The sequence below is a fragment of the Marmota flaviventris genome, chromosome 13, assembly GCF_047511675.1.
Source record: "Marmota flaviventris isolate mMarFla1 chromosome 13, mMarFla1.hap1, whole genome shotgun sequence".
NCBI classification, from domain to species: Eukaryota; Metazoa; Chordata; class Mammalia; order Rodentia; family Sciuridae; genus Marmota; species Marmota flaviventris.
Genome location: NC_092510.1, coordinates 53,905,044 through 53,926,352, shown reverse-complemented (window position 1 = coordinate 53,926,352; position 21,309 = coordinate 53,905,044). Strand labels below are relative to the sequence as shown.

The 21,309-nt window shown below is 35.8% G+C and overlaps 1 protein-coding gene across 2 annotated transcripts in view; it reads right to left on the bottom strand.

Annotated features, from left to right (window-relative positions):
* Dennd4c (DENN domain containing 4C) overlaps positions 1–21,309 on the bottom strand; it is a 100,449-nt gene that overhangs the window by 70,065 nt on the left and 9,075 nt on the right. For both annotated transcript variants that reach the window (XM_027950615.3, XM_027950616.3), the window contains exons 2-5: positions 15,247–15,568; positions 10,466–10,718; positions 8,621–8,690; positions 6,303–6,472 (exon numbers count right to left, since the gene is read on the bottom strand). In XM_027950615.3, coding sequence (XP_027806416.2) covers positions 6,303–6,472; positions 8,621–8,690; positions 10,466–10,718; positions 15,247–15,551 — 798 coding nt within the window. In that variant the 5' untranslated portion in view covers positions 15,552–15,568. The remainder of the gene's footprint in view (positions 1–6,302; positions 6,473–8,620; positions 8,691–10,465; positions 10,719–15,246; positions 15,569–21,309) is intronic.

Here is a 21,309-nt window from a genome sequence, read left to right as displayed (position 1 = left end):
AATGAAAAGAAAAACATCTCACTCAAAATTCCATCCCAAAGATAACCAAATTTTGATGTAAATTCCTTTAATTTTTTTCCACTATATTTATACATTCAAGCACATACAGTATACAAAAGTGGACACTAACCTCTTATATTTTCATTTTAAACCACACAGTGAAATTTTTACCTACCACTTACGCTAGAGAATATACCCGAATGACCACAGTCAAGTTGCATTTGTGGTTTTTTTTTTTTTTGTACTATGGTAAAATATACTTAACAAAATTTAACCCTTCAATCATTTTTAAGTGTACAATTCAGTGGAATGAACCTTCACAGTGTTATACAACCATTACCACTGTCCACTTTCAGAATTTTTTTATCACTTCAAAGGGAAGCTGTGTATCCCTTCACAGAAATTTACCATTTCCTCACCCCCATTCCAAGTCCCTGGTAACTTCTACTCTACTTTTTGTATCTATGAATTTTCCTATTTTAACGTGCTTTGTACAAGTGAAATCATATAGTGTTAGTCCTTTTTGTGTCTGGATTATTTTGCTTAGCATGTTTTCAAAGTTCTTCTATGTTGCAGCATATATCCCTGTTTTACTCCCTTTAAAGCCTGAATAATATTCTATTGTGCATGTATACCTCATTTTGTTTATCCATCCAATTACGGGAATTGGGTTGTTTCTACCTTTTGACTACTGTGATTAATGATGCTGAGAGTGAAGTACAAGTTCTGAGTCCCTACTTTCAATTATTTTGGGTGTATACCTAGGAATGAAACTGTTGGACTGAATGATAATTCTGTTTACTCTTTGGAGGAAATGCCAAACTGTTTCCACAGCAGCAGCACCATTTTATATTCCCATTAGCAAAGTTCAAGGATTCCAATTTCTTCATATCCTCAACAATACTTATTTTCTGGGGTTTGTTTGCTTGCTTGTTTTTCTTTTTTCTTTTTTTTTTTTTTGGCGGGGGGGTAATAGGGATTAAACCCAGGGCATTCTGGCACCACTGAACTTTATCACTAGCCCTTTTTATTATTTATTTTGAAACTGGGTTTCAATAAATTGCTGAGATTGGCCTCAAACCCACAATTCTCCTGCCTCAGCCTCCAGAATAGCTGGCATTACAGGTGTGCACCACCACTCCTAGCCATTTTGAGATAGGGTCTCATAAGTTGCCTGGGCTGGCCTCAAACCTGAATCCTCCTGCGTCAGACTTTTGAAATATTTAGGATTACAGGCTTGTACCAACACAGTAGATTTTATGGTTTTTAACAGCCATCCTAATGGGTGTAAAGTGTTATCTCACTATTGTTTTCATTGCATTTCCCTAATGCATAGAGACATTGAACATCTTTTATTTTACTGCAATTTGTACTTCTTTGGAGAAATATCAACTTAAGTCCTTGGGCCATTTTTAAATTGGGTTATTCAGTTTTTGTTACAGGAGGTTTTTATATAATATATTCTAGATATAAATACCCTATCATCTGGGAATGGAGCTCAGTGGTACAGGGACTACTTAGTATTTGCCAGGCCCAGGTTCGATCTTAGAACCATAATACAAAACAAAACAAAACAAACAACAATCTTCTCAGATATATAATTTGCAATAATTCTCTCCCTTTTCACTCTCTTGATAGTGTTCCTAGATGGGAAAAAGTGTTATTAATTTTGTTGAAGTCCAATTTATCCACTTTTTCTTTTGCCCTAATTTTGCTTTTCATGCCATAATAGATATCACCAGCAAAACCAGTGTCATTAAGATTTTTACCTATGCTTTCTTCTAAAGAGTTTATACTTACAGTTCTCAAGTTGAGGTCGTTGATATATTCTGAGTTTTGTATATCTGTATGTGTGTATTTGTTCTATTGTTCATTTCTTGACCTTTTGTGATGCTGGGGTTTGAACCCAGGGGCTTGCACATGCTAGGCAAGGGCTTTATCACTTTAGCCTTGGGTTAAATTTTATATATCATATATGTATGCACATGTATACACACACATACACACACACACACACACACACACACACGTCAATTACATCTACACTTTTTACAGTCCCTGTATCCCTTTATTTTCTTTTAACCTAAGGGCCCTTAGATGGTTTTAATTACTTTCTTTTCTAAGATCATTTGGTCAAGCACCTATTGGCATCTTTGTTATTAAACAAAGTACCTCTATTTTTTCACCTCTGTCTACTACAATCTACCTTCTATTTCCATTAAAACAATTCTAATCAAGATCCCAATGACTTTCAGGGCTTAAATTTTTTTGATCTCTCTATAACAAAGTACAGCTAACATTCCTCTGTTTTGAAACTATACTCTTTAGGTATTTGGGGGGCGGGGGGGAGTACCTGGGAATGAACTCAGGGGCACTCAACCACTGGGCCACATCCCCAATCCAATTTTTTGTATTTTATTAAAGACACAGTCTCACTGAGTTGCTTAGCACCTTGCTGTTGCTGAGGCTGGCTTTGAACTCATGATCCTTCTGTCTCAGCCTTCCGAGCTTCTGGGATTATAGGCATGCACCACTGTGCTTGGCTTCTTTTAGTATCTTTGTGGCCTCTTTTTTCGATCCAACACTACATTCAATTCTATTACCCAACACTTAAATACTGGCACTCCTCAAGGTTTTAATTTTATTTGGAAATTTCATCTTTTGAAGGTTTTGATGTTTTTGTTTTCTGTTTTTTTGGTACTGGGGATTGAACCCAGGGGCACTAAATCCCTAGCCCGTTTTATTTTTCTTTTGAGATAGGGGCTGAGGCTGGCCTTCAACTTGGGATCCTCACGCCTTACCCTCCCTGGTAGCTAAGATTACAAGCATGCACTAACATACCCAACTTCAGGAATTTAACAGATGAACTAACAAAACACAAACCTTTACTATCTTAACTCCAAACTTCTATTTCTAAATAACATGACAATACCTGTAGCTGAAAGTCCCATAGGAAACATAAAACATTTTCAAAAGTGAATTCATTGCATACACACTTTTTCCAGTGTTTCCAATCTCACTCAGTGACAGCATATTACCCAGTCCCAAGTTACCCAGTCTTTAAGCTAGAAACTTTCAACTCCATGTTGACTCACCACATCTCAAAGTAAGCACTGCAACAATTCACAATAGCTAAACTGTGGAACCAACTTAGATGCCCTTCAATAGATGAATGGATAAAAAAAAAAAATGTGGCATATATACATAATGGAATATTACTCAGCAATAAAATCATGGCATTTGCAGGTAAATGGTTGGAGTTAGAGAAGATAATGCTAAGTGAAATTAGCCAATCCCATAAAACCAAATACCAAATGTTTTCTTTGATATAAGGAGGTTGATTCATGGTGGGATAGGGAAGGGGAGCATGAGAGGAATAGACCAACTCTATATAGGGCAGGGGGTTTGGAGGGGAAGGGAGGGGGCATAGGATTATTAATGATGATGGAATGTGATGATCATTACTATCCAAAGTACAGGTATGAAGACATGAATTGGTGTGAATATACTGTGTATACAACCAGGGATATAAAAAATTGTACTGTATATATGTAATAAGAATTATAATGCATTCTGCTGTCATATATAAATTTTTAAAATTTACATTAAAAAAACAAGCACTGCAGTAAATACTAACTGGTCTCAGCAAGGAGTACTTTAGTGGCCATAGACCTGCTGAATTAATAATTTGATCCATCAAAAGCTCCCCATTACAGGTGATACATCCCAGTCCATGTGACTGGCATAATGTTCTCAATTCCTATTTAATAATACAGAACTATATACAGTACGAGGCATAGGTATTATTTCATTATTTTGTACCTTTGTACATACTGTTATACTTTGGTGCTTCCTCCTGATCTATTCTTCAAAATACTGCTAAGGTATTTTGTGAATACTTTGTAAAGCATTTCTAACATCATACCCATCCCCTCCTCCAAACCAATCAGTCCTTCTCTCTGTACTTCATAAATCTTATTAGTAATTGACCATGTAATAACATGGGCCACTGTGGCACATACCTATAATCCCAGAGGCTCAGAAAACTGAGGAGGAGGATCACAGAGTTCAAAGTCAACCTCAGCAACTTATGCTTGCTTTCTTTTCTTTTCTTTTTTTTTTTTTTTTAAGACAAAGGTGCCTTTTTATTTTTTAGTGTCTTTATTTTTATTTATTTATTTATTTATTTATTTAATGTGGTGCTTGAGGATTGAACCCAGGGCCTCATGCATGCGAGGCAAGCTATAACCCCAGCCCCAACTTTGCTTTCTTTATAAGAAAAAAAAAAAAAAAAAAAGCTGGAGATGTGGCTCAGTGGTTAAGCACCCCTAGTTCAATTCCTGGTAACAAAAAAAAAAAAAAAAGAAAGCATATAATCACATTGCCTCACTTGGGCACAGAGCAATGGACTTGACCACCTATGGACTGGACTGGACCTCTGAAATCAGGAGCCCCAAATAAATGTTCCCTGCTCTAAATTGTTCTTGTCAGATATTTCATTCACAGCAACACAAAACTGAGGGTCTCACTAAATTGCTGATGCTGACCTCGAAATTGTGATCCTCCTGCCTCAGTCTCCCAAGTTAACAAGGATTACAGGCATGCACTACCTTCACCCAGCCAGATAATTTAAAGATTTTTAAATTTTCAGTTATATTAACAACTTTCAATGAGAAACATAAATGATCATTAAGCTAACAAGTTAATTTAGTTATAGGTAATGCAGTTAACACAGCACTGATCTTTATATTATGAGAGATATTTTATCTTTAATATAAAGGTCATAAAGTTACAGCATGAGACCACATATAAATTCTGTTGATCCACATGAGTCATCTGTGGTGAGATATGTTTTTTCAATAAAATTGCTTCTTTATCAACTTTCCTAAAAAAGTTTTCAATTTCCACTGTTATCTGCTTTTTTTAATATTTATTTTTTAGTTATAGGTGGACACAATATCTTTATTTTATTTTTATGGGGTGCTGAGGACCAAATCCAGTGACTCACACATGGTAGATGAGCGCTCTACTTCTAAGCCACAACCCCAGCTGTTATCTCTCTCTCCCCCTCTCCCCCCCTCCTCTCTCTCCCCCTCCTCTCTCCCCCCCCCCCCCCCCCCGTAGTACTGTGGATTGAACCCAGTGGTTCTCTACCACTGAGCAATATCCCCAGCCACCTCTCCCCAACTTTTTTTTACTTGGAAACAGGATCTTACTAAGTTGCTGAGGTTGACCTCAAACTTAATATCATCCTGCCTCAGTCTCCAGAGTCACTGGATCACAGGCAAGCACCACGGCACCCACCATCCTTTATTTTAATCTATCATTTTATGTCAATATTACTGATTTATGCAATACATATTTTATATAAGACAATATCCTGTTTCTCTGCTCTTCTGTCTTTGGTGTACTAGTTTTAGATATAGTTTTTAAAATATTATATATTTTATGTATTAGTTTATATATAGTTTTACTATCATAAAGGAGTGAGTTTACTTATTAATTATTTTTTCTGCTAAAAATTCAAAGTGTACCTTTAAAGACAACTTTCCATCAACTTTGGAAAACTCTCAACCAACAGCTCTTAAAGTGTTCCCTTTTTCTTTTCTAGTCTCTCCTTTTGCAACTCATTAAATACTTACTGAACCTTCTGATTCTCTCTGCCACATCGTCAAATTCCTTTTATGTTTTACTGTGCCACATTTAAAAATATCTATATTCCATATCACTAATTCTTCCTTTAGTTATGTCTGACCTGTTGTTTAATCCATTCACTAACTTTTGCTTTTAGGGCTTTTTTTTTTTTTTTTTGCTGTACTGGAGACTGAACTCAGTGACACTATACCATTGAGCTACATCCCCAACCCTTCTTATTTTTTGAATGGTTTCTCCAGAAAGCCTCAGAAACTCCAGGGGTATTAGCATGGACATTTCATGAGGGTACTCACATTGGGCATTATAACATACACTTAATTGTTTGTGTTTTTTTTTTTTTTTTTTTGGTACAGGGGATTGAACTCACTTGATCACTGAGTCATATTCCCAGCCCTATTTTGTATTTTATTTAGAGACAGGGTCTCACTGAATTGCTTAGCGCCTCGCATTTTCTAAAGCTGGCTTTGAACTCTCCATCCTCCATCCTCAGCCTCCCAAGCTGCTGGGATTACAGGTGAGCCCCACCGCATCCAGCAATTTAAATGTCTTTTGTTTAAATAATGCTAATATCCAAAGCTTACATCATATTAACCACTAGAATAAGAAACATGGACAAAATAGAGTTCATCAACAAGACAAAAATATACCTTTTCAGCTGAAGAACCTGTCAGGACAAAAGTTGAAAAAACTGGAAGTGGATATTTGGTTTGAGGATCCCAACATTCAATAGTTGCTCCCATAGGAAGGCAGAAAAGAGGTACAGATTCTGAGAGTGGAAAGGATTCATAGTCATCTTCTGGATACCTAAAAATTAAACCTTTTGGGAAAAGGAGGTAATGATGAATTTTCTTTGAAAGTCACTTTTCAATAAACTATATATAATATGTATTAACAGGATATTTTAATACCAAATTTCATGGAAATATCTATGAAATTTCAAAATCAATTTGGGGGATGGGGGTAACTGGGAAAACTCTCAACCAACAGCTGAATCCAGGAGTACTTAACAACTAAGCCATGTACCCAGCCCTTTTTTATTTTTTATTTTGAGACACGGTCTCTCTAGGTTGTTTAGGGCCTCACTAATTTGCTGAGGCTGGCCTTGAATTTAGAATCCTCTGCCTCAGCCTCCCAAGCCACTGGGATTACAGGCATGCACCACCACACCCAGCTCAAAATCAATTTTTCTCTTGCTATGACAGAAATTAAAATAAGCTAACAAATTTACCCTTTAAATTTTACCCATGGACTTATAGTAAATTATAACATGGAAATGTATTAAATATACTAGTCAAGACTTTTCAATCTTAATCACAATCGTAAATGTGTTTTTTTCTACATACATTAACACCTTGTGAAAAAATGGTAAGAAAGTAATAGGAAAATTTACTATTTCAGTTAGTCTTCAGAAAAAAATTCAGGGAAGGTACAAGTGTTATGAAATAATGCCAAGGCAACAGAAATTATCATAGCTCCTACACTCATGAGGGAGAAGCAGTGCAAAAGGCATGCAACATGAAAAGTAAACAAAACAGAAACCCCTGACACTGAGTACAGAGTATGTGAGACCCAGAAAGCAGGAGCAGGGAGCACTGAGAGAACCAAAGTAGCTACATGGCATCATTAATTAGCCTCTAATTTAACAACTTCTAAGTTAAAAATCTGAAAATCACTACCAGACTTTTGAGTTCATATCCAGTCTCCAAAACTCTGTATTCTAAAATAAATGTCCCTGATATCAAGTATCTAAATACTTTCACAGTTTCTTTCAACAATTTTTTTTTGGGGGGGAGGGGGTACTAGGGATTGAACCCAGAGGCACTTTACCATTGAGCTACATCCTCAGCCCTTTTTATTTTGAGACAGGGTCTCACTAAGTTGCTCAGGGTCTTGCTAAATTGCTGAGGCTAGCCTAAACCTTACAATCCACCTGCCTCAGCATCCCAAGTTGCTGGTTTATAGGCATGTACCACCATACCCAGCTAGTGATTTTGTTTGTTTGTTGTTTTTTAAATGAAACCCTCTCCCCACAAAAAAAGAAAAAACATTCTAGGGAATTATGTACAATCAACACATTACAACAATCATTAGCAGTTACATATTTTAAGATCACACTGAATTTTACAGTTGTTGCCTTTATTTTTATAGTATCAATTAAATTGTTTGATTCATTAGTATGAATGTTTTTATGAGGACAATCAAGTTTTCAATTATGGATTTGCCTGACACCCCTGAAGTAGAGTCCATTTCAAAAACTGTGCATGATCAAAAAGTAATTGGCACTGCTTCTTTTCACAAAGAAGTATTCCAGTAGTTCTTCTATTTACAACTGGAGCATACCTGTATTTTCAGTTTTTATCCCACCATACCAGTGGGATGAAGAGGTCACACTTAAATCTTTACAGCCCTTGACACTTTACTGTGCAGTAAGAATGTGGCGATAGATTTCTCAAAAACTTCATGGCAGAAAAGTTTCTCAGGCCCTCCTCTCCTCCATATAGCTGATTCTTTGCAACAAGAAAGGAAGCAAGTCCACTTTTCATGGCAAGTAACATGTGGTTTCAAATAAGACACACAAAGATAAGAGAAGGAAATATAAGAAGTAAAGATGCAGTTTGACACCTTCCTGATTGCCAAAATACAAAAGGTCAGAGAGTAAGCAGTTTCCCATTAAAGTGTTAACTCTATTAGTATAGACTGAAAGCTTTAATATTTATTCCACATAATGCTTGCTATAAAAAAAAAAGTTTAAACTTAATTAGCATATTTTTGTGTGGGAGAGGAGCATTACCTTGTGGTACGTAATGCATTTAAGAAATTTTATATGCTAAAATTATAGGTAATTCAATTTTATGAATAGATCAATTTCACAAACTACATAAGGGGATATACTTTGTCTCTTCTAGCCAAATGTTAATGTGCACCTGTAACTATAATAATAGAGACAAATCTTCAATTCACTTACCAGCTTTATATGCTATTGCATTTGAAGCAGGCACAGACTTCTTGTAACATAGAAATACACTGGAACCCCACTGTAAAACATGAATAAGTCTTACAAAAGACAAAAAAAAAAAAAAGTGAACAGAAACTGATTTTCTTGAATCTAAAGATTCAAAATCTAAAAATTTTGGTTAGTTAGAAGAGTCAATTTAAAACCTATGTTTATAGGGAAAGAGATACAGCTCAGTGGTAGAATACATGCTTAGAATGTGTGAGATCCTGGATTCAATACTCAATACCAATAAACAAATCTTTTTTTTTTATAAATGTGTTTATTGAATAGACTAAATAGCATAAAACATAGCAAAAGTCTACAGACAAAACTAAAAAAAAAAAAAAAAAAAAGGAGTGAAATTACAAAAAGCTTACAATTCTGCAATGATTCAGAGACTGTCTCCACTTGAAAGAGACAGCACGAAGTGAAGTAGGTATTAAAACCCAAGCTAGGCAAGACTTGGGTCAATGGATGTTATGAGGATATCACTTCCCATCTTAATAGTCAAATGCACATCATTTCTGCCCATATCACATTAAGCCAATATTAACTGACCTGTAACTTTTTTTCAAAATAAATCTGACCTGAACAAAATTGACCAAACTATATTATGTACATATATACCTACATATATATGTAAAAATGAATCCCACTATATAATTATAATGCACCAAAAATAATTAAAACACAAAAATAATTTTTTTAAAAAATGCTAACAGTTAATTTTAGTATTATAAAACCATAAATCAAACGTATATGTAACCAGGAACGGTGGCACACACCTATTATTCCAGCAACTCAGGAGGCTAAGGTAAGAGGATCTCAGATATAAAGTCAGCCTTTGCAACTCAGCAAGAACCTGTCTCAAAAATAAAAAAGGGCTGGGAGTGTAACTCAGAACATCTCTAGGTTAAATCCCCAACACTACCAAAAAAAGCGGGTGGGAGGAATGTGTGCGTCCAATTTTCTTCTTCACTCGAGTTGAGTCCTTTTAAAAAACAAATATGTTGCTGGGCACAAAGGTGCATGCCTATAATCCCAGTGAATCAAGAAGCTGTGGCAGGAGGACTGCAAGTTTGAGGCCAGCCTCACCAATTTAGCAAGATCCTGTCTCAAAATAATAAAAAAGGCTGGGAATGTAGCTCAGTGGTAAAGTGCTGCAGGGTTAAATCTCCAGTACTAAATGAATAAGTAAGTAAAGTAAATTAGCCAAACCACAGTGGCACACGTCTATAATCCCAGCAACTCAGGTGGCTGAGACAGGAAGACAGCAAGTATGACAACTGCAAGTACGACGCCAGTCTCAGCAACCTAGTGAGACTCTGTCCCCAAATTTATAAAAGGGCAGGTGGGGGCAGTGGGTAGCTATGGATATTGCTCAGTGGTAGAGCATAGACAGGCAGGCAGACAGATAGATAGACTCACAATATTTAAAATAAATAATGTAAAGGGATCTCTCACCCACTCTCTCTGAAATTTTTCTGTGAAGATAGGACTGAAACCCAAAAGCTAATAAAATCTCTGTATTAATGTAACACAGACAATATTAGGATTTACCCAAAAATAATCGTAAGTAAAAATCCCTGACTTAAAAGTATGCTTTTTTTCTGGATATTAATTCTGAATTTATTCTAAATTATCTAATAAAACATTATGATTATGAATCAAAAAAATTAGAGAGTTGAAAAGAATAAAAACAGAATCATAAAAACATGAAAATAACTATGTACACCTAACAGTAAGAAGTTCAAAAAGTATCCCTTTGGGGTTTGTTTTCAAATGAAACTTTGAAAGTGAAATGATTACTCTTACCATTCCACAATTTAAGTTTTTGTCAACTTTGCAGAAGGTATGAGGAGGGGTTTCTCCTTTGCTGGTTACAATGACACAGATATCAGTAACTGCCAAGGAATTCTGGGGTCGAATTAGAGGAGCCCTTCGATAAGTGATAAAGATTCTTTGTGAAGTAGTTGAACTATTGTTGACATTGGCACAGCGACCATAGGGCGTGGCTTGGATCACTTCACATCCTGGAATAAGTCTTTCTTTCCCTTCATATATAACTCTGCATGGCAGGGTGGAGAGAGAGAGACAAAGATAGATTTCAGGTTAATGCTGGTTTTCTTTTTTTTGAAACAAACAAAAATTTGATTTCTCCTATTGTTAGTCAAATCTTATTTTCAAAATAAAACTAAGATTATTGCTTTAGGAATTATAAATCTCTGAATTATTTTTCAAAATCTAGCATTTAAGAAGTATAAATAGGATTGAACAACTTAACTTTTATCACAAGATATATGAAAAAAGAAAAGGATAGCACCATTAACATTCAAAATTAATTCCTAGAAATTTTATCAAACGTTCAGTAGTTTTCACAAGAATTTCATAATTCCTGTCAATTTTTTACCTGTAACCACTTTGACTGAAAAAAATTAAATAATGTTTTCAAGAAATGAAAGACTTATAAAACCAATGTTTATGAATAAAAAGACAATATTGGTAACATAGATGAACTTTCCAAATAGATTACAAACTCAATGTGATTCCTATAAGTCCCAGCTGCTTTTATTATTGTTTTGTTACTGTTTTTTCTTATAGAAAGTGAAGTCTGATCAAAAAGTTCCTATGAAAAATGTGTGAGTCCCAGTATAGTGCAAGTAATCAGAAAAAAAACAAAGTTAGAAGATTCATATCTCTCTGCTTCAAAACTCACGATGGACCTACAGTAATCAGAACAATGTGGCACTGAAAATAGGAACAGACAGATAGGTCAATGCAACCAAATGAAGAGCCCCAAATTAAGCTCTTAATATTTACAGTCCATTCGTTTCAAAAAGATTGCCAAGTCAATTTAATGAGGAAAGCACAGTCTTTTCAACCAAACAGTACTGGAACAATTGGATATCTATATGTAGCAGTATGAATTTGGGCCTCTCTTCCTTAAACTACTGTATACCAAAAAAACTCAAAATCTGTCAACAATTACTTTTTTCCCAGAGGGTCTCACTAATAATTGTCCAAGTTATCTGCAAACTTGGGATCCCTGTTGTTCAGCCTCCCATTACAGGCATGTGCCACCATGCCCAGCAGCATCAAATACTTAATTATAAGAACTAAAAATTTTAAAACTCTTAGGAAAAAACTAGGATTAAGGCTTAGTGACCCTGTGAAACCTTTGTGACAAAACCTTCTTAAATATAACATCAAAAGCACAAGCAACAAGAAAAAGTAAAGTGAACACACATCATCAAAATTGCTAAGACTGGCTTTGAACTTGTAATCCTCCTGCCCCAGCCTCCCAAGCCACCGAGAATACATCTGTGCACCATGACACCTGGCAGAGGCAATCAACTAATAAGGTATTCATACCCATTCAAACTTCCTTTCCCCGTTCTTGAGGAAAAGACCTTCCCATTAAAAGCCAATCCAAGGCTGGGGATGTGGCTCAAGCGGTAGCGCGCTCGCCCGGCATGCGTGCGGCCTGGGTTCGATCCTCAGCACCACATACAAAGAAAGATGTTAAGTATGCCGAAAACTAAAAATAAATATTAAAAAATTCTCTCTCTCTCTCTCTCTCTCTCTCTCTTAAAAAAAAAAAATGCGAATCCAGTCACCTTTTTTTGTGGTACTGGTATTGACGTGTAAAGAAGAAACACAAAGCTAAACAGAGTGGGCAATACTATATATTTAAATGGATACTGCATAAAGATGAACTTAAGATCAACTTATAAAAAGAATCCTTTGGAGGGCTTGGATATACTCAGTTGGTAGAGTGTTTGCCTTGCAAGCATAAGGCCCTGAGTTCGATACCCAGCACCAAAAGAAAAAAAGAAAAAGAATCCTTTGGATTTGGAAATATTAACACAATGCGGACCTCACAAAAATTTCATCAGAGCTCTACTGCAATGAAGAGGATGATAAGCATAACAAGTGGTAGTCAAATACTACTGCTTGCTACCTATTATTATCTGAACAACTAGACGACATGGTGGCACACATATATAATCCCAGGGACTTGGGAAGCTGAGGCAGAAGGATAGTAAGTTCAAAGCCAGCCTGGGCAAATTTGCGAGACCCCATCTCAAAATAAAAAATAAAAAGACCTGGGGATATGGCTCAGTAGTAGAGCGAATGTTAGGTTCAATCCTTAGTACCAAAGCAAAAATGAAAAAGGCTGAGCCGGGTGCAGTGGTGCGTGCCTGTAATCCCAGAAGCTTGGAAGGCTGAGGCAGGAGGATCATAGGTCAAAGCCAGCCTTAGCAAAGCCCCAGTGTTAAGCAACTCATTTAGACCCTATCTCTAAATAAAATTTTAAAAATTAGGGCTGGAGACGTGGCTCAGTGGTTGAGAGCCCCTGAGTTCAATCCCTGGTGCCCCACCACCCACGGGGAAAAAAAAAGAGGCTGAGAACTTAGCACAGTGGTAGAACACCAATGGATTTGAGCCATAGTACTGAGGGGAGCGGGGGAACCTACTAGCAATCAATCGTTTAAAAATAAAATTAATGGTTCAGGGAAATGTAGATATGTGATGATAGTAAGGAATTAATCATTTTTAGTTGTGGTATATGGTTAGATTAAAGGAAATTGAAATTTTTTTTAAAAAAATCCGTAATAGAACAAAGGGGAAAATGGCATAATTATCTCTATTGACAAACAAAAGTATTTGACAAAATCCAACAGACCTTCACAATCAAAACCTCTCAGAAAACTTCAATATGATAAATGGTATTACTTCTGAAATAATACCATTAATATCATGGTAAACAACTAAAATCTTTCCATAGAAGATGAATGAGATAATATGTCTACTTTCACCACTGAAGTTGAACACTATACTAGAAGTTCTAGTCACAGTAATTAGACAAGTATCCAAATTGGAAAAAAAAAAAAAAGGTAAGACTACTTATGTTTGCAGTTGACATGGTCCTATATTTATTTTATTTTGCTTTTTACTGGGAATGGAACCCAGGGACACTGAGCTACATTCCCTTGCCCTTTTTATTTTATATTTTGAGACAGGGTCTCAGTAAGTTACCCAGGTTTGCCTCAAACTTGCATTCCTCCTGTGTCATCCTTCCAAGCAGCTGAGATTACATGCGTGAAGCAGCTAGTAAAAAGTAATCAAGAAATAAAAGACATATACACTGAACCAGGCATAGCGGTGCACGCCTATAATCCCAGCAGCTCAGGAGGCTGAGACAGGAGGATGGAAAGTTCAAAGCCAGCCTCAGCAACTTAGTGAGGTCTAAGCAACTTAGTGAGACCCTAAAATAAAAAGAGTGGGAAATGTGGATCAATTAAGCACTCTGGGTTCGATCCCTGCTACCAAAGAAAAAAAGATATGTACACTGAAACTCACAAATTATTGCCAAAAGAAATTAAAGAAAAACTAAAGTTTTCTTTAGTTTTAGTCATTTTAGTTAAGTCATTCCATGTTCATAGGCTGGACAAGTTAATAATGTAAACATGGCGATATTCTCCAATTGATCTATAGTTCAAATGAAATCACCGTGAAAAACACATTTTGTCTAAACAGATAACCTGATCCTAAAATACTTGTCAGGATGTTCTCTACTATCTAAAATGTCTACTTTACTAATGGCAACTATAATGAATAAAACACCTTAATACATGACATGCATATACGGTAAAGTACTATAAATATTCTAAAAGCACATCATTTTTACAGAAGAATCAATGTAGACAACTTTTTGGAAAAAGACACCTTTATAGGTGTTCCCACAAATATTCTTCACTGACTGTGAACTAGATAGATTTTAAATACTTAATGACACCTGCACTCCTAAGCTGTGTTACTCTCCTCCCAGCACTAAAAGCCAAACAGCACAATTGTATTTTTCTTTTCCTTTTTTTTTTTTTTTTTTGTGTGTGTGTGTGTGTTGTTGTTCTTTTGTGTTTTGCTTTTGCTGTACTGGGCTCAAACCCAGAACTTTGTGCATACTTGTCAAGCACTCTACCAATGAGCCACATCCCCATCCCACAAGTACACGTTTTAAAGCAAGAGTGCTCCTTTGTTAATTGAGTTCAGAGCTTAATAAAACTTCAAGTAAGGTTCTTAAAAATACAGTGTCTTTTATTATTTTATTCTTATTCTTTTGTGATTAATAAGCTTACAATAGAATTGAACTCATGTTTCAAGGTCTACTGCTTTCAATATTCTTGTTTTCTTTTCTTTTGCGGTACCAGGGATTACACTCAGTAGCACCCTGTAACTGAGCTACCCCACTACCATCAGCACTTTTAATTTTTGAGACAAGATCTCACTAAATTGCCCAGATCAGGTTTGAACTTGTGATCCTCTTGCCTTGGCCTAACAAATTGCTGGCACTACACCACTGCACCTGGCTCAATATTTGAAAGAAAATTCTAACAATTCAATTGCAATGCAAACAAATTCAGTAAGGGAATTTTTTATATACACATATATATAACTGTGTGTGTAATATATGAATATACTTGTTACTAAAGTAACAGATAATAATAAAACCATCAAGGATTTTGAATTTCTGCCACATGTACCTTAAATTAATTTTATTCCACCTCACCATAGTAAAAGAAAAGTTACCATACCCAATATCTGTAAGAGGTGGTTTATCTCTTCCTCTCTTATAACACAAGAAAAGTTCTGGACTTTTTAGACTTCCATAGTTCAAGTTTGCTTGGAGAGCTGATGGAGTGGCTTCAACACAGGTGTAACCTTCAGGTACTGTTTCCCCAGCTGATTTGATGATAATGGCAATGTCTGTAATTGGAGCTTTAGGTCCTGTTGACTTAGTATCTAAACGATTTATCTCTTGATCCAAAAGAGTAGATGTATCAGTGAGACCTGCCACAACAAAGTAGTCTGTCACTCTTGGTCCTTTGTCTTCGATCATGGCTGCTATTCTACTTCCTAAAAGAGAGGGAGACTATGCATCAATTAAATAATATACTTTATCATAACTCACTGAACATTAAAATATCTTTGAGTTAACAATAATCAACTTCCATACTTCCCAATTAAACTGTCAGAGCTGGGCACAATGGCGCATGCCTGTAATCCTAATGACTCAGGAGGCTGAGACAGGAAGACTGCAAGCTCAAAGCCAGCCTCAGCAACTTAGCAAGGCCCTAAGCAACTTAGTGACACCTTATCTCACTAATAATAAATAAAAAGGGCTGAGGATGTAGCTCAGTGATAAAGTGTCCCTGAGTTCAATCCCCAATACATGCCCTTCCAAAAAAAGAACTATCCAACTTTCAGAGATGCGTGCTTTCCCTTAAGCAAAATGCACTTAATGAACTATATTCAGAGTATTTTAAAAAGTCATATATCTGGCCTATGTATTGCAAATATTTTTTCCAAGTCTGTGGCTTGTCTTCTCAAAAGAAGCAGATTTTTTTTTTTTTAATGAAGAGCAAATTATCAATGTGGGTCTTTTCTCTCTTTTCTTTTTGCAATTACTGAGAAATTGAATCCAGAGCTGTCCACAGTGCACTACAACTGAGCTACATCCACAATTTCATTTTGATACAGGGTCTTGCTAAATTACCTAGCTTAGCCAGGAACTTGCAATTCTCCTGCCTCATCCTCCGACTAGATGGGATTACAAGCATGTGCCATAAGGCCAATTTTAATAATGCGTTCTTTTATGTGTGATTCAAATTGTATATTCCAAGATGACAAAGGTTTTCTACCACATTTTCTTGTAAGAGTTCTATAATTTTAGGTTTTACATGTAGGTCTATAATCCATTTTTTAAAATATTTTTTAGTTGGACACAATACCTTTATTTTATTTATTTATTTTTATATGGTGCTGAGGATCAAACCCAGCGCCTTGCACATGCTAGACAAGTGCTCTACAGCTGAGCCACAACCCCAGCCCCAGATCTATAATCCATTTTGAGTTTACTTTTGTATATGGTATAAAGTATAGCACCTTTAAGAAGTGGGGCCTGCCAGGCACAGTGGTACACATATGAAATCCCAGCTACTCAGAAGGCTGAGGATTACTGGTTGAAGATAAGCCTGCACAACTTACTAAGATCCGGTCTCCAACATAAAAAAGGATGGAATTGTAGCTCAGTGATGAAGTACCCCTGGGTTCAATCCCTAGTAACCACTTCCAAAAAAGTAAGACCTAGTGGAAGGAAGTTAGCTTACTGAGAAATTCCCTTGAAAGGAATATTGAAATAATGATCCCTTCTGTCTCTCTTTGTTTCCTGACTGTCATGAGAACAGGCCTTTTCTACAATGATCTCATGCCATAATGTGCTGTGCTACCACAGGCTCAATGCAACTGGACCAAATGACCATGGACTAAAACTTCTGAAACTGTAAATGAAAATAAATCTTTTTCCTAAGTTGATTATCTCAGGTATTTTTGTTGCAGTAATGGAAAGCTGATTAAACTCAAACATACATACCCCTTTTGTCAGATTTATCTCTAATTTAAATGCTATTATAAATGCTATTGTTTTCTTTTAAAATCAATTTCCATTCATTCCCTGCTATTATGCAGAAACACATTTGATTTTTTTGTATTGATCAGAAACTCTAGAATTTTTTTTAGGGTCCATCATATTTTAGTTATATAGACAATAATGTATGTGTGAATAAAGATAATTTTTTCCTTCTTTCTTTCCAATGTATATACCTTTTACTTCTTTTTCTTGCCTTGTCAGACAGGCTAGACCATCCAGTACATATTCAGGGAAAATGGTAACCAAAGAAGAGATATAAATGGCCATAATAAGATGCTTGAGATCATTAGTCACACAACATTATTCACAATAGCCAAGAGGTGGCACAAACATACAGTGTAAAATGTGTAGAATTCTGACACATGCTACAACATGGATTAACTTTGAGAACATTATGCAAAATGAAATAAGACAGTCACAAAAATACAAACACTATATGATTCCACCTATATGAAGTAACAAAAAAGTAGAATAGAGTGATGTAAAAATTATCCTTTACTCTTTATAAAAAAGAGTCTACATTAAAAACTTTTTTATATTTCAGATTTATTAATTTTATCACATAAAATATATATATATATATATATATATAAAATGACCTTAGATTATTCTAAAATAAGTTTATGAAAATGTTGATTGTAAACATTAGTGGTACACAGATAATAACATAGTCAAATTAACTAATACATTCATCAACACTCATAGTTACCCTTTGTATATAAGGGGATAAGGGCACTTTAAAATCTGCTTATCAAATTCCAAAGAAACAATAACATATTAGTAAATACAGTCATCATGGTTACATATATCCCCAGGACTTATTAACCTTATAACTGAAAGTTTACACACTTTGACCAACATCTCCCCATTTCCATTCTCCTCTTCAGGAACTGGCAACAACCCCTGGTAATCTCTATTCTGAGTTTAGATGCCACACATTTAAGTGAGATAGTAAAATATTTGTCAGTGTCTGGCTTATTTCACTTAGGGTAATGTTCTATAGGGTTTTCTTTTTGTTGTGTGTGTGTGTGTGTTTTCTTGTTCACCTTTCCAGAGATTGAACCCAGGGGCACTTAACCACTGAATCACATCCCCAGCCCTTTTTATTTTTATTTTGAGATATGGCCACATTAAGTAGATTAGACCCTCTCTAAATTGCTAAAACTGGCCTTGAATTTGCAATCCTCCTGCTTCAGCCTCACCTCCCAGCCGCTGGGATTACAGACATGCACCACCACATCAAGCCCCTACAGGGTTTTCTATATTATCACAAGTGACGGGATTTCCTTGTCTTTACAGCTAAATAATATTCCATTATACTTTTTTTTTTTGTAGACAGGGTTTCAGTTTGAAGACCCAAGTTGGCTTCTAACTTGCGATCCTCCTGCCATAGCCTCCCAAATGCTGGGGTTACAAGTACGTACTACCATGCCCAGCTATACCATATATTTTTTAACTGACAGATAATAATTGTACACTTTCATGGGGTACAGTGTGATGTTTCAGAACATTTCTGTACTCAGTAATGACCAGCTCAGGATATTTAGGTTTATCTATCTTCTCCAACATTTATCACTTCTTTCTTTGTGAGAAGAACATTGAGCAGGGAATGATGGCGCACACATATAATTCTAGGAGCTAAGGAGGCTAAAGCAGGAGGATCAACACAAGTTCAAAGCCAGCCTCAACAACTTATGCCCTAAGCAACTTTGTGATACCCTATCTCAAAATGGAAAATAAAAAAGTTTAGGGACATGGCTCAGGAGTTAAGTGCCTCTGGGTTCAATCCCCAGTACATATACACCATTGAAAATTCTCTCTTTGGAGCTATTTTGAATCATACAATACAATATTATTGACGATAATTATCCTTTTGTGTAACAGGATACCGGAATTTATTCTTCCAGTCAAGCTGTGAATTTTTTTTTTTTTTTTTTGAAGTGCTAGGGATTGAACCCAGAGCTTCATCCATGCTAGGCAATCACTTTACCACTAAACTACACTCCCAGTCCCTGGGGGTGATTTTATATTCCATTCACCTCTCTCTCCCAACTCCTTTTCTCCACTATACTCCTCAGCTTCTAGTAACCACTATTGTGTTCTCTAATTTTATGAATTCAATGGTTTCTTTTTTATTCATAGTACAGTGCAAATATGAGTTATCTGTCTTTCCGTATATGACTTATTTTCTCAGGGCTATCCATGTTGATGCAAGTGATAGGATTCTATTCTTTTTATGGATGAATGTTATTCCTTGGTACATATATGTAAGTGTATATATCTCATACTTTCCTTATCCATTCATTTACCATTGGACACTAAGTTATTTCCATATCTTAACTTGAAAAATGCTACAATACACTTGGGAGTACAGATATAGCTTCAAGATACTGATGTCATTTCCTTCAGATGCAGACTAGAAGAGAAATTGCTGGATCATATGATAGTTCTATTTTCTTTTCTTGGAGACTCTCCATAATGTCTTCCATAATGATTATCCCAAACTATATTCCTACCTAGGTATACAAAGTTTCTGCATGCTCTACATCCATGCCAACACTTTGTATTAACAAAAGCTTTTGAAGAAAAAATTATATGTAAAATTGGGGCTAGGGATATGGCTCAAGCAGTAGCGTGCTCGCCTGGCATGCGTGCGCCCCGGGTTCGATCCTCAGCACCACACACAAACAAAGATGTTGTGTCCGCCGAAAACTAAAAAAATAAAATATTAAAATTCTCTCTCTCTCTTAAAAAAAAAAAAAGAAAGAAAAAATTATATGTAAAATCAACTTAGATATATAGTTTAATAATTAATTCACTTTCCAACTATAATGAAGATAATCTTTCATAATCAAGTTCATGTCACCTTACTAGTCGGAATGGCATACATTCCAATAAATAAATTCATTAACATCAAAAAAATTATTAACTTCAATTTACAATACTCAATGTAGATCACACAATTCTTCTCATTGTAATAAAAATATATTTTTTAAACTTCAAAAATGCCTGTCTGTTCCTCAGTGTAACAAACCATGCAAAATGAATAATGGATTTTGTTTAAACCACAAAGTACAGTTTTATTAAAGTTATTTGCTACATTAAATGATTTAGAACAGGGACTTGATCATTCCTTTTAGAGAACATTATTAAGGTCAGTTACACCAGCTGGTCAGGGAACCTAAAAAACAGTCATTTCAGATGATATGAATTCCTCTTTCTCATCACAAACCAAAGTAATTCTCTACTGTCATACCTACCACTGGAAATTCTGCAAAGGAGTGCTTTAGAAAAGGTTGCAACCACAAATGCCTATAGGATATAATAACCCTGTGAGCACAGGCAATCACTGCCACTAGGGTCCATCCAGTAGTTAACTGCCACATGAACTTGGAAAAAACAGAACTTCCACAACCAACAATAAAAAATTTAAAAAAAACAGAACTTCCTTTTTGTCTTTTTAAGAAAAGCCAGAAGTCAGTTTTTCTGTGTAAATCTCTAACTTTTAAAACATTAGAAAAAAGCTGGGTGAGGGGCTGGGGTTATGGCTCAGTGGTAAAGCGCTCGCCTCACACATGCAAGGCCCTGGGTTCGATACTCAGCACCATATATAAATAAATGAAATTAAGTTATTAAAAAAAAAAAAAGCTGGGTGAGGTGATGCACACCTATAAATAAATCCAAGGCACTTTAGAGGCTGAGGTAGGAGAAAAACAAACTGGAGTCAAGGCGATTTAGCAAGACCTTGTCTCAAAATAAAAAATAAAAGAGCCAGGGATTTGGGGCGGGGGGTGGGGATAGGGAGTACATGCTTCTATGTGTGTATGTTGTTTTTGTTTTTTTTTTTCTATCTTTCTGCTAAAAAGAACCCCAGGAACAGTGTCACCCACTATCCACAAACATACCTGACACCTAGCTCTTTGTTTCTTAAAACCATTTTCCACTAAAACATACCAGAGGTCCTTAGAAAAATGACAGAACAGGGCAGGAAAGTTCAAGATACACACAGAACAACATATGCAAGGAGGGAAAATCACTTTTCTTTTTTCATTTTTATTTTTGTTTTCTGGCTTTTTGGGGGAGGGGGGTGCTGGGGATAGAAAATAGAGTCATGTACACTAGGCAAGTGCTCTACCACTAAGCTACAATCCCAGCCTCATTTGTTATT